General features: G+C 39.8%; 1 protein-coding gene across 5 annotated transcripts in view; it reads right to left on the bottom strand.

Moving 5' to 3' along the window:
• Senp6 (SUMO specific peptidase 6) overlaps positions 1-11269 on the bottom strand; it is a 119782-nt gene extending 108513 nt beyond the window's left edge. For all 5 annotated transcript variants that reach the window (XM_046430431.2, XM_046430433.2, XM_046430432.2 and 2 more), the window contains exon 1: positions 10876-11269. In XM_046430431.2, the coding sequence (XP_046286387.1) occupies positions 10876-10927 (52 nt within the window). In that variant the 5' untranslated portion in view covers positions 10928-11269. The remainder of the gene's footprint in view (positions 1-10875) is intronic.
• Positions 11270-13190: the final 1921 nt, after the last annotated feature.

The following is a 13190-nucleotide window of genomic DNA, read 5'->3' as shown; positions in this document are numbered from 1 at the left end:
CACATACAAACGAAGATGTTGTGTCCACCGAAAACTAGAAAATAAATATTGAAAAATTCTCTCTCTCTAACTCTCTCTTTAAAAAAAAAAAAACTAGAAAGGGCTGGAGATGTAGCTCAGTAGTAGAGCACCCTTGGATTCAATCCCCAGTATCAGAGTAGGGGAGGGTAGAATGCCACTGAAACCACTTTGAAGGTCAATTTGGCAGTACCTAGAGCAAAGCTGTAACTGCACATGCTCTAGGTTCCAATAATTCCATTGCTTAAAGTATATTTTTGGCAAGGTGTCAGCAAACTATGGCCCAGCCAAATCTGGCCTGCTCTGTTTCTAATAAGGTTCATGAAGTAGGAAGGATTTTTACATTTTTAATGGTGGGGGAAAGGGGGATCAAAAGAAGAATGTTTCATAACAAATGAAAATCTCAAAATGTCAATGCCCATAAATAAAATTTTACTGGAACACAGTCATACTCTTTTGTATTATCTATGAATGCTCACAAGTGTTAACTGTGACAGAGATTGCGTGAACTACAAAATGTAAGATACTTTCTGGTCCTTTACAGAAAAAGATTTCTGACCTTTGTCCTAGAAAGAAAATCTTATGTGCACAAGAAAATGGGCAAAGGGGAAGAAGGGGAGGGGAGGGGACATGGGGGTAAAAAAGATGATGGAATAAGACAGACAGCATTACCCGAGGTACATGTATGACTGTACATATGGTGCAACTCGACACTGTATACTACCACAGAAATGAAAAGCTGTGCTCCATTTGTGTACAATGAAATGAAATGCATTCTGCTGTCATGTATAACTAATTAGAATTAAAAAAAAAAAAAAAAAAAAAAAGAACTATCATAGTCAACCCTCTAAATCCTCATGGTCCATATTCACAAATTCAGCCACACACGGATTGAAAATCTTTGGGGGGAAAAGTTGCACCTGTACTCAACAACTACAGACTTTTTTTTAACATTATTCTCTAAATGATACTATGTAACCATTTACATTGTATTAGGTATTACAACCTAGAAAGTGTAACACAGAATGGGCAATGTACCCAAATGCCATATCATTTTATATAAGGAAGTGAGTATCAAAAGATTTTGGCATTGGTAGGTGAGGTCCTGAAACCCACATGTTGAGAATACAGAGGGATAACTATATTCATAACATGGAATAATAAATGACAATGAAAATGAAAGCACTGGTTTATTAATATTAATATGAAGAACAAATACAGAATGACATGATTTATAAATTTGAAAACATGCAGAATTATATGTAATTGTACATATTGTACATGTAAGTATATATAGTGAGTGTATGTGTGCATACGTATTTTTTTACTGTACTTACAATTAATATATTTTAGGAACTTTTAAATTTACTGTTTTCCAAAGCTATTAAACTTCTCTCCAAAGTATACAAAAAGCAAAGAGTTCACTTAGCATCAACTGTAGTGGTAATGTTTTCTTCTTTAAGTCAGGATGTAGAACATGAGTGTATGCCATATTATCCTTTTCATTTCACACGAGTAAAATATTTTCTAATAATTTTTAAAACTATCACTGGTAAGTGTTTATAGCAATGAAAAATGACAAACATTTTAAAGAACAACTAAGAGAAATGTTAACTTCTGCAACTTAGAAATATAAAAAAGCAGTAATAAACTACAAAGAAAGAATTAAATGCAAAAGTCAGGAAACCTTTCAATTAAGCAATTTTAGGTGGCTCTGTAGGGTTATATAGAGCCAGTCTTTCTCAAGAACTGTCAAGATTCCCCAAATGCAAAGCTTCTCAGAGCCCAGGAGTCACTATTTAACAAGTGTGAGTATGCTGTTATAGACAGAGCCCACTTGAGGATGCCTTTAGACTACATGGAGAGGGAAGGACCCAGCCAGTTAGACATCTAATTCCATCTTGGAGTCTCCAGACCAGTCAAGACACCAAATCATGCCTGCAATTGCTACACGAGCAGAAAAATCAACCTGATGAGCCTTTTTCATTCATGATCTATCAAATCTTCACCTGTTGGTAAAGAAGACAAAGAAATACAATGTCCAATACTACCTCAAAATGAAGTCTTAAAATATATTTGTGGGAATGATATTAAATTATACCCCTTGTAAGTCACAAAATCCACAATATTCTTTCCCTTAGGACTCAGCAATTGTTCACTCTTCACTAAGTCATCTACTTCTTCATTCCATTGAGTTTCTATAGATCTTTTGTGGTGTCATATAGTCAGTTCAGTTCAAGTCCATCAGCCAGGCAGCAGTTTGGCACTGGTGGTCTTACTGGAAAGTCCTTGACTTTCTATGGAACAGAAACAAGTGGTGGTACTTTTATCTAAAGTACTACATACAGCTGGTTCTACCTTTACATAGGATACACAATCTCTAAAAAGACAATTATCTCAAGTTGATGCTTACAATATTCTAAAGCCAGAAAATGTCCCTTCTGCTCCAAAAAGGTGAGAGGACAAGGATTATCCAGGCGGCAGGGGAATTCAGTATTCAGTGAGATGGACCAATGGAATGTGAGAAACACTTTAAATCTGAAGAAGCAAATGCAATTCAACCAGGAAAAAAATTATCCCTTCATGATAAAATTAAGAGACTTGAGAAACAAGTAAAGACTGTAAGTGGTGAAAACAAAGGAGAATGGGGAGTTGACATCTAAACCTGTGAAGGAAATGCTCAGGAAGATCTTCAGATTTAACTGCTACTATAACAAAATGAAATTGCTATTGATATTCTTTGAAATCATTTGGACAAAACAAACTTTGAAGATAGAAAAGAAATCCCATATTCATCTGAAACAGCACCCCTCACCCCCACCATATACCCAAAATAACAACCTTCAAAGGCAAAATCAGAATATGGTTAGTCTTACTACCTTAGACAGCTTCAAGGTAACTTGCTGCCCACATCCAGCGCAGGCAACTGAACCAAAGTCACTCGTGTGAGTGTGAATCTGGGGTGACACAAAATACCACGCAGACATGGAATACCTTTTTATAAGCTTCAGGACGGCTTCCCGGCTCAGGGCCTCAGGCTCCCACAAGGGAGGGCAAGAAAATTAGAGGGGGGGGGGGGGGGGGAGAGAGAGAGAGAGAGAGAGAGAGTGTGTGTGTGTGTGTGTGTGTGTGTTCTGGAGCTGGATTTTATTGGGGAACCTGTTTCTTAGAAAAGGGCAAGGGTAGGATTACAAAGGAACAGGTGAGTGTAACTCAACCCCATGGGGTGACACCTACTCCTGGAGCCACTCCTCATTATCTCAGCAGAGGTAAAGCCCAAGTTATTGCCGGGCGCAATAATTGTTTAGTATCTCTTGCTCAGGACTTAAGGGCATGTATTTCTAGAGGCGACAGTAACTATTGTTAACTTGGCACAAGGCAGAGCATTCAGGCATCTCAGTTTGTCTGAGACTGTCTTAATTTTAGCATTGAAAATCCCCTATCTACACTGGAGGACAGGTCCTAATGTTTTGCAACAGATGCACAAGTTTCTAGGAAGTAAAAAAAATCCTAATGTAGCCAAACAGAGGCTGAAAGCAACACTGTTTTAGAGTCAAATGAATATAATACAGATTATACACCTCTTTCTATAACCTGATATTGTTGCTAAAGTTTGAATATGACTTAAGTGAAGCCCGCCCTCCACCCCAAAGGTTCAGGTATTAAAGACTTAGTCTGTATGGTGGCAGTGTTGAGAAATAGTGTGGACCTTTTCAAGACATGGAGTCTAGGTCCTTAGAACATAAGGGGTGAGCCCTTTAAAGAGATGGTGGGATCTCTCTTATGCTTCCTAGTTTTGAAATTTGATCCTTCATTCTACACATACATACTCTGCCATCTTCCATAAAGCCCTTGTGAATGCTCACTAGCTATACTGTTTGTACTTTTAACCTCCAAAACTGAGCTAAACAAATGTCTTCCTTCATAACTAGACTGCCTCAGGTATTTCATTACAGTAATGAAAAACTAATACAGTTGACAACCTTAATTTACAGTTCACAATGGATCATCCATTATTGCATCTTTCCAAGTAATGTGACTTAGGTATACAATTTAAGTGTGTTGTAATTGTGAGCATTTAACAGTCTTTGTATCAAGATTTTTTAATTTTAATATTGTGACCATGTTTTCCAAGAGTTTAGGTAATGAAAATTATTATAAAAACAATTCCATACATTCACTGAACAACAACAATAAAAGAGCAGGAAGGAAATGTTTCTTTTATGCTTCCTTTTTTCTTCTTACACCTGTCTGGTTTCAGAAATTTTTCAATCATTTCCTGATCAAAGAAAAGTTAAACTAATGATTGCTTATATTGCTAGTTACACCTCTGAAACAAAACCATAAATTGTGTTTCCTACTTTGTCTATTTTTAATGTCTTAAACTGTCCAAAATTTAGAAATTTGTAGGTTTTGAAGAATGGTCATTTTCAAGTTTGAGAAATGCAGGGCCTCCGTCCATCTATAAAAATATGTTCCAAGACCCTCAAGAAGAGCAATAAACTTAGAGACCATTCACCCAGAACACATAATTTATTCTCTTTCTCACTATACCAGTTCAAGGTAGAATATTGTGATCAGCAACAACCTAGAAGAAAAGGTAGTAAGTGAAAGAAAAACAATAGAAACTAAAAATCAAATAGAGAAGGTATACTAGAAAAGAACAGAAATCAAGGGAAGTTCTTTTTTCTCTTCTCTCCCTACTAAAAGAATAAATTAAATAATAGTAATACCAATTAACACATACTGCTTATTATATTCCTGGAAAAGCATTAAAAATTTAATATAGGCCAGGCTCAGCGGCACAGAAGTGTAATCCCAGCTCCTCTGGAGGCCAAGGCAGGAGAATCGTGAGTTCAAAGCCAGTCTCAGCAATTTAGTGAGGCGGTAAGCAACTCAGTGAGACCCTCTCTCTAATAAAATACAAAAATAGGGCTGGAGATGTGGCTCAGTGGTTGAGTGCCCCAATACCGCCCCCCCCCCCAAAAAAGGATTTAATATAAACTCACTTAATCCTGATGGTGGCAATCTCAAGGGGTAACTGTTATAGTTTGCCTAAGTGTCCCCCAAAGGCCCAAGTTTTAAAGATTTGATAGTTAGTCTGTGGCCCTACTGGGAGGTGGTGAAACCTTCAGGAGATGGGAAGTTACCTAACTGGGGAAACACCACTGTAGAGGATATTTGGTCACCATCTCTCCTCTTCCTTTCTCTCTCATGTTCCAGCCTCCATGAAGTGAGCAGCTTCCTTTGCCACATACTCCCACCATGAAAATACTGCCACACTACAGGCCCAAAAAAGCAATAGGCCAACGAACCATAGACTGAATCTCCAAACTGTGAGCCCAAATAAATCCTTCCTCTTTTAAAGTTTTATGATTTTAGGTATTTGTCACAGTGACAAATAGCTGACTAACAAAATAACTACAATTATTACCCTTAGTTTACAGGTAAGAAAATACAGACAGTAAGTAATCTGTCCAAGACCATAGAATTATTAAAGTAGTAGAGTTATGTTGAACCTCAGTATTCTAGTAAAAATCACACTCATTTCTAAGCAAGGTTCTAATATCTCCTGTTTCAAGAATTCATGAAATCAAATCACTTCAACTGGCATAAAATCAGGAAATACACGTGTTTGAGTAAGGAGCGAATAAAGAATAACATCAGGATGCAGTTTCCAACAGTAGGACAATCAGAAGAAAGAGGAGGACTAAATGGAAGAACTGAGGCATAGTACCGAGACAGGCCCAAAGAAAAGACCTTGCTCATACTCCACAGAATGCCAATCATTTAGGAGATAGTATAAAATATTTACTAATTTTTTACTAAATATTTACTAATCCCAAGTAAAATTTAATTTTACAAGTAAAATTGCCAGTAAAACTGGCAAATGGGCTCTAGACTAAATTTACATATATGGCTAAGAGGAAATAGAAAACATTTTTCGTTTGGAGACAGAAGCATGTTCTAGAAGACAACAATGAAATGATTTAACAATCTATCTTTCCAACCTAATGGACAAGATCCATAAAGGGAGACTGGCTTGAAACGAAAACAAACTTAAGTAGTAATGTATGTACCCTAGGAAGGGAAAGTAGAAAAAAAAATTTCAAGAAAAAAATGGGAGAAAATAAAGGTAAAGCAATTCAGATGGTAGAAAAAAAGGCAACAGGAAAGAAAGCTAGATATCAACAAGTACAGTACAAAAAGATCTAACATGAGAAAAAATAAGACTTGTTGGAGCTCCCATAGAGGAGAAAAGTGGGAAAATATTAAAAAAAAATTATTAGAACAAGCTATGGGCTGGGGATGTGGCTCAAGCGGTAGCGCGCTCGCCTGGCTTGCGTGCGGCCCGGGTTCGATCCTCAGCACCACATACAAAACGAAGATGTTGTATCCACCGATAACTAAAAAATAAATATTAAAATTTAAAAAAAAAAAAAAAAAAAAAAGAACAAGCTAGCTATCATCATCTTTGCCCTACACTTGAAGCATCTCCTAACTGGTTTCCCTGATAATCTGTTGACCCTCTAAGGCTATCTTCAGGTGACCTTTTTTGCAGCAATTCTGATGATGTCCCTTTAGCTTCATATTGCACCATTCTTCTTGCTAGGACCACATTGTCCTTTCTTAGTTCCCCTAATATGCCACACTCCTATTTTATTCCCTCTGCCTGGAAAGCTCTTATCTCCCTACTTCCCCTTCTCCTATTCATCTTTCAAACCACCCTGATTAGGTCAAATCCTATTTTAAACAACTATCATTAATTCTTAAAACATGATGGTTTGGGGCTGGGGTTGTGGCTCAGTGGTAGAGCACTCGCCTAGCATGTGTGAGGCCCTGGGTTCCATCCTCAGCACCACATAAAAATAAATAAAATAAAGATATTGTGTCCAGCTAAAAAAAAATATATATATATATATATATAAAATATATATAAAATTTTGATGGTTTTAATTTTACAAGTGATTGTTTGATTATTGACTTTCCTCACCATACTGGAAATTCTATGGAGAACCCTTTCTTCCCCCTCACCATGTGCCTCACAGTGCAGTGCCTGTAACATAACAGGTGCTAAACAAATATCTATTGAATGAATAATGAGAAAAATGGTAAAACCATCTATCATAAGTGGGAAAAAGCTATGAGACAACAGTAAGTAAACAGATGCAAAAGAAAAGAGTCCAAAAGAGAAAAGCTAATTAGATAAATAAATTCAACAACCCATAGCCCAATAAAATTCATACAATTTTAGTGTGATAATATATAAACAAAACAAAGAATGTACAAGAGTAGGCAGTAAGTCTCCTTTTCCCTAAAAAAAAGTCATAAAAGGAAAAAAAATTCCACTTAGTAGTTATAAGGAAGCAAAATATATTTTGGAGCAAAGGTCATATAGCTCCTCAAACTTTGAATGATCAAGCAATGCTAACTCCTCTTTGCACTCACTAAAGTAAATGGCATTATCTCCCAACACCTCAAGCCAAAACCTTACTGATTTCTCCTTTACTCTGCACCTCAATATACAATCCATTCTGTCTTACAAACTCTACATTCAAATGTATTTTCAATTTTTCCCCCAATCTCCACTGCTACCATGGCAATACTTCAAGCTAGCACCACTTCTAGACTGCTACAACGTTCTAACTTATCTCCCTACTGCTACTCTTGCTCTTCTCTTATTCCACATAGAGAAGTCAGTGATTTTTAAAAAACATAAATATCATGGTACTCCCACTGCCCCAAATTCTAAAAATGACTTCCCAATGCCTAGAAAGAAAGAAAAACTCACTAGCCTGCACGGTAGATCTCTTGCCTCTTACATCACTCTCTCCTTGGTTTGCTACATTTCAGTCATAATCAGTTCCATTTTATTTAATGAATAGAACTATATATCATCCTTGAGCCTTTACACCTATCATCCCCTTGGAAGTGTTTCATAGTCAAGATGGTCAGCATCACCTCTTCAATGATGCCTCTCCTTTACTTGAACACTGTAAAACAGCTTATAGACCACTACTTTGTACCTTTTCCCACAGCCTTTATAACAGTTATAATCTGGTTTATTTCAAACACATTCCAGGTAGTGCCAGAAATATGACATTAAAGAGATAAATATGGTAGTATAGAGCTTATATTTTAGTAGTATAGAAAAATGGGAAGAAATAAATTTATCATGCAATAAGGGCTGACATGAAAAGTAAAACAGTAAAAGTAATGCCACATTTGTACATGTGCGCATGAGCACATGTAGCACTATGACACTTTTAGATTGTAAGGTCTGAGCAGACCTGACTAAAGTGAAAAAGTGAACTATGTGAAAAAAGACTGCTCTAAATGGATTATTTTTTACTTGTTTACTGACAGTTTTTCCCACTAAAATTAAAGTTCTATGAAGGCAGGGACCTTGACTATCTTATGCACTGTTGTATTCAACTTGATACAGTGCCTAGCAGAGTAGGCTACTATAAATATTTGATGAGTGAATGAAAACCTACTTCAGTTTTGAAGAGCTCTGTTGGAAAGAACACCAAGTGTAATGTGTAGATGTTTTAATGTTAAAATCTAAAAACTTGTGGGAAAACATTTAGAAATCTTTAAACACCGTACTACAAATTATATGCAAATTACAGTAAAGTATTTCATTATTAAAAGTGTGACTGGCATGCGCACAGTGCTGGGTTCGATCCTCAGCACCACATACAAATAAAGATGTTGTGTCCACCGAAAACTAAAACAATAAATATTAAACAGATAGTGGAAACTCGTAAAAGTTCTGCTTCTTTGGGGCTGGGGATATGGCTCAAGCGGTAGCGCGCTCGCCTGGCATGCGTGCGGCCCGGGTTCCATCCTCAGCACCACATACAAACAAAGATGTTGTATCCGCTGAAAACTAAAAAAATAAATATTAAAAAAATAAATAAATAAATAACAAAAAATAAAAGTGTGAGAAACCAAAAAAATCATGGAAAATTAGTACTACTACTAGTATTAGAAGTAGGAGTAAATAGTATTTGTTTATTTAGAAAATGCTGAATGAGATAAGGTGAAACTCTAATTTATCTCACCTGTATATTAATAGACCTTAATTAGAATAAACTAAAAGCAATAGTTTCAAATTCCCATCAGCTCTGTTACATGTTACCTTTGTATTACTTTTATCCTCCTCATGTTCATCCAATCAGAACTAAAGTGAACCAGAAGCCTGTAGAAGCCAGAAACTTACTTTGACACAAAAGTATAATCTGCATACTGAATTAATACCTAAGTCATCTTTTCAATTTCCTACTTCAAAACAAAACAAAAAATAACACACGTCATTGACCTGTTAACACAAAAACCACTCTCATTCTCTTGACAGGTACATATACTGCCCAAACTAGGATGGATAATAGGAAATGAACTCATAAAAATTCACAAGCATTATCTTCTTCTTTTTTTAAGTTGTAGATGGACAGAATGCCTTTTTTTATTTATCTTTATGTGGTGCTGAGGATGGAACCCAGGGCCTCACACATGCTAGGTGAGCACTCTACCACTGAGCCACAACCCCAGCCCCCCACCCCCCACCGCATTATCTTCTTACTAGGAATTTCTAAGGCTGACCTGCACATCAAAGGTTAAGACTTTTTCACTTCTATATGCAAGTAGGAAGAATTAAGCAAATTTCTTTTCTCCACCTCTATTAGCCTTTACTCATTCCTTAGACTAATATTGAGTACTAAGTGTTCCCATAACTGTATGCTGTTAAAGCAGTATACAAGTCACATTCATCCCAACACCTCCTGCTACCACTAAGGATCTTGCTTAATTTTAAATTAAATTGTACTTCTAAAATTCAATAATGCTTCTAGTTATTTTAAAAAGTTATCACTTCTACATATTCCATTTTTAAAAGTAAAAAAATTATACACAGTAATTATTTTTTTAAAATTACATACAGTACAGACTCATTTCCCTAAATATATTTACAAATTCGATTACCAGTGTAAACACTGAACCCTTAGTCAAATAAGTAATTTAAACATTTAAGTTCTTGGTCCACAACTATAACGAAATTCAGTCGTATTTTGAGGGTCCTTATATACACGGGCAATAAGCCAATGGTTACCCACTAACACCATCCCCAACGAAAACAGCTTTTCTTAAGACTAGTAGAGTCACTAACAGTAAATGTTTAACTTCTCCTCACAAGTGAATCAAAATGGAAACACCTAAACTTCGTCTATTAGCTTAAGTGACTGTTTCAAAACCGACACTGTGAACCTCAATCTCTTTCTCCAAATAAATTATTTTAGAAAATATGTTTAGCAAACACACACACACACACACACACACACACACACATTTCCTAAGACTACAGGACACAGCCAGGCCTAATCTGAACGCCGGTTGCAAAAGGAAGCCCGAAGCTCTCTGGAACAGACGGATGGGTATTTAAGACCAAAATACCTCTCCCCTCCCCTCCCCTCGCGCGGCCCCCAATTCCACACAACCTTAGCAATTCGAAACTTTCCACGAACGCCATCAAGACCCTAGTGCAGTCTGCTCTTATCTTAGGCAACCGTCAGAAGAAAAAAAAAATTAAATGTCAAAGACTTCTGTGCGAACTCTCGGAAAGACGCCCACAAACTCGGGCTCGCAGCCTGATCCACCCGCGCCGCCTCGAACTGGGGCGGCCAAGCCCCGCGCCCCGGCAGTCTCGAACCCCGCGCCTCCGCGGCACATTCCCTCTCCGCCCTGGCCCACCCCTCGCACTCCGCCGCCCCCACACCCACCTAGCGCAGATAACTGATTATCCGGAGTCCCGGGGGCCACGTTCCCCTACCCTCCCCGCAAAGGCCGAAACAGACGTACCTTCCAAAAAAGTAATCTCCCCAGCGCTGCCGCCGCTCTTGCCGGCCGCCATCTTCCTCCTCCCACGCCGCCTCCTTCTTAATCCATGGCCCACACAGCCGCCGTGCTCGCCGGGATGAGGGGCCGCGCCGTAGGAGGGTAGCCGCCGCAGGGTTGCGGGCTTCGGGCTCAGCCGGCAGGCAGGCGGCGCTCCCACCTCCAAACGGGCCTACACAAAAGCAGGCCAGGCGCGCCCGGGCCTATCCGCAGGCTGACGGGCGATAGCGAGGCCCGCGGCCTGGGCTTTTCCTCAGGCTCCTCCGGGGGAACGTGAGCGGCGACGACGGCGACGGCGCTTCCCGGGCCTAGTTCCTCTCGGCTCACGACTCCCCATCCACCGCCCACCCAGGCCGCCAGGGACGCTTCGCTCAGCCGCGCGCCCCCAGGAAGGGAGAAGGAAGGCGAGCACTCAAACACGCCTCCCTCCGTCCCAGGCCGTAAAATGGCCGCACCCGCCGCGCCGGGGCGGCTAGGTCTCCGCGACCGTCAGGCGCCTCCGGATCACTCGCTTCTTGTGCAGCCGCCGCCGCTAAGGCCGTCCGCCCACCCCGCCCAGCCGTGAATGCATCAGCGGAGGCCCTCACGACTGTCCATGTGGACAGGGGTGGGTCTCCTCTGCCACTGCCTCGCGTCGGTCGCCACAGCAGCTCTACCGCCGCCGCTCCTCCCCCACGGGCTCTGGAGCTGCTGCCAGGCTCCCGCCCCCGCCCCGCTGCCGCCCCCAGTGCGGCTCCCCCTCCGGGCCCAGGCTCGGCTCGCGGGCAGAGCCGGCTGCGGCGCCGACCAGATCCCGACCCTGGGCGCCACTGCCCAGGCTCCCTGTAGGGCCGGCCTTTGGGGCACCGGCTCGGCCTGCACAGGTTACGTCCAAAATCCCCACTGCCAAAGGCCTCATCGCAGAGTGGCGTGTGCACGCGGCCGGGTGGGGGGCGCAGGTGGTCCTGGGCCACCACAAATGCGAGGAAATGTTGCGAGTTCGTGTCAGTGAGGAGGCTCTAAAATTTGCCAGCTGAAGAAAAATGATGGTAGATGTCCAGAAAAGGTTCACATTCATTTTTAAATAAGTTTTATTTATCAGACAACATTTAATCACTACACTTTGGATGGAAGTGTTGAAAAACAAGACCTTTGTCACTTAGGTGTCTGAGACTTCAGAGACCATACACTACCCTACAAATCAGGCCTTATAACTACAGATGTCTGGATCTTTTTGATACCGTCAACCATTGTGTTGATGATTCTTTTTTTTCTTTCGTTTTTTAATGTTATAAAAATGCTGTATTTTCACTAGTGAAAATATGGAAGAGACAGAAAAAACTAAGTTACCCCACAGTCTACTGAAACTCGCCTACTTTTGGTATGTAGTACTCTAATCAGCATTTTTCTTAAATCCTTCAGTAGCCACCTCCAAAAAAAAAACAACCTGTGGGACTGGACAGGGTGGCGCATTCCTCAAATTCCAGCAACTAGGGAAGCTGAGGCAGGGAGATGGCAAGTTGGAGCCCAGCCTCTGCAATTTAGCAAGAGCCAGTCTCAAAAGATAAAAAGGGCTGGGGGTGGAGCCCAGTGGCACAGCACTTGCTTAGCATATTGGAGTTCCTGGGCTCAATTCCTAGTACCACAAAACAAAAATAAAGAAAAATCTATTTTATATTTTAATAAAAATTCAACAGCAATTAAAATGATTCTGAAGAACTGAATACAATACTTTGAAATGAACAGTTCTAATTGTCCTGTTAACCATGGTTTAAGCACGCAACCTTTTTGTTTAATACTTTTTAAAATGCATTTTCCTATAATTAAGTGGTAATATTTACTGATTTAGTAAGATTAGTGCAATGAGTAGAATTTATAATTTGTTATTTTTGTTGCTTGAGGTTGCAGGGTCCTGTTGTGATGCTTTGTGACATAATCTGTGCCAATGAGGCATGTAGATAATAGGTAGATGTGGGGTGACTGGTCATATGTACAGACTCTAAAATATAAAGAAAATAAGCCTTTCATTTTAAAATATACATATACTGGCTTTGAAAATGGAGGAAGGTTCCAGGAATCAAGGAATGTGAGTGACCTATGGAAGATGGAAAAGGCAAAGAAACTGATTCTCTGCTGGAGTCTCCAGAAAGGAAAGCTAACAACCATGTTTTAGCCCAATGAGACAGATGTTCTGACCTCATAGAACTCTAAGATAATAGTGGTAAAGTAACTTGTTATAGCAACCATAAGAAGCTAATATCCTTGGAATGGGAAACAAGGTGGAGTTGTATAAAAGATGT

This window comes from Marmota monax, unplaced genomic scaffold, assembly GCF_021218885.2.
Source record: "Marmota monax isolate L192 unplaced genomic scaffold, Marmota_monax_Labrador192_F-V1.1 WCK01_AAM20220418_F8-fsc00227, whole genome shotgun sequence".
Lineage (NCBI taxonomy): Eukaryota > Metazoa > Chordata > Mammalia > Rodentia > Sciuridae > Marmota > Marmota monax.
This window is presented reverse-complemented; position numbering and strand designations above follow the sequence as displayed.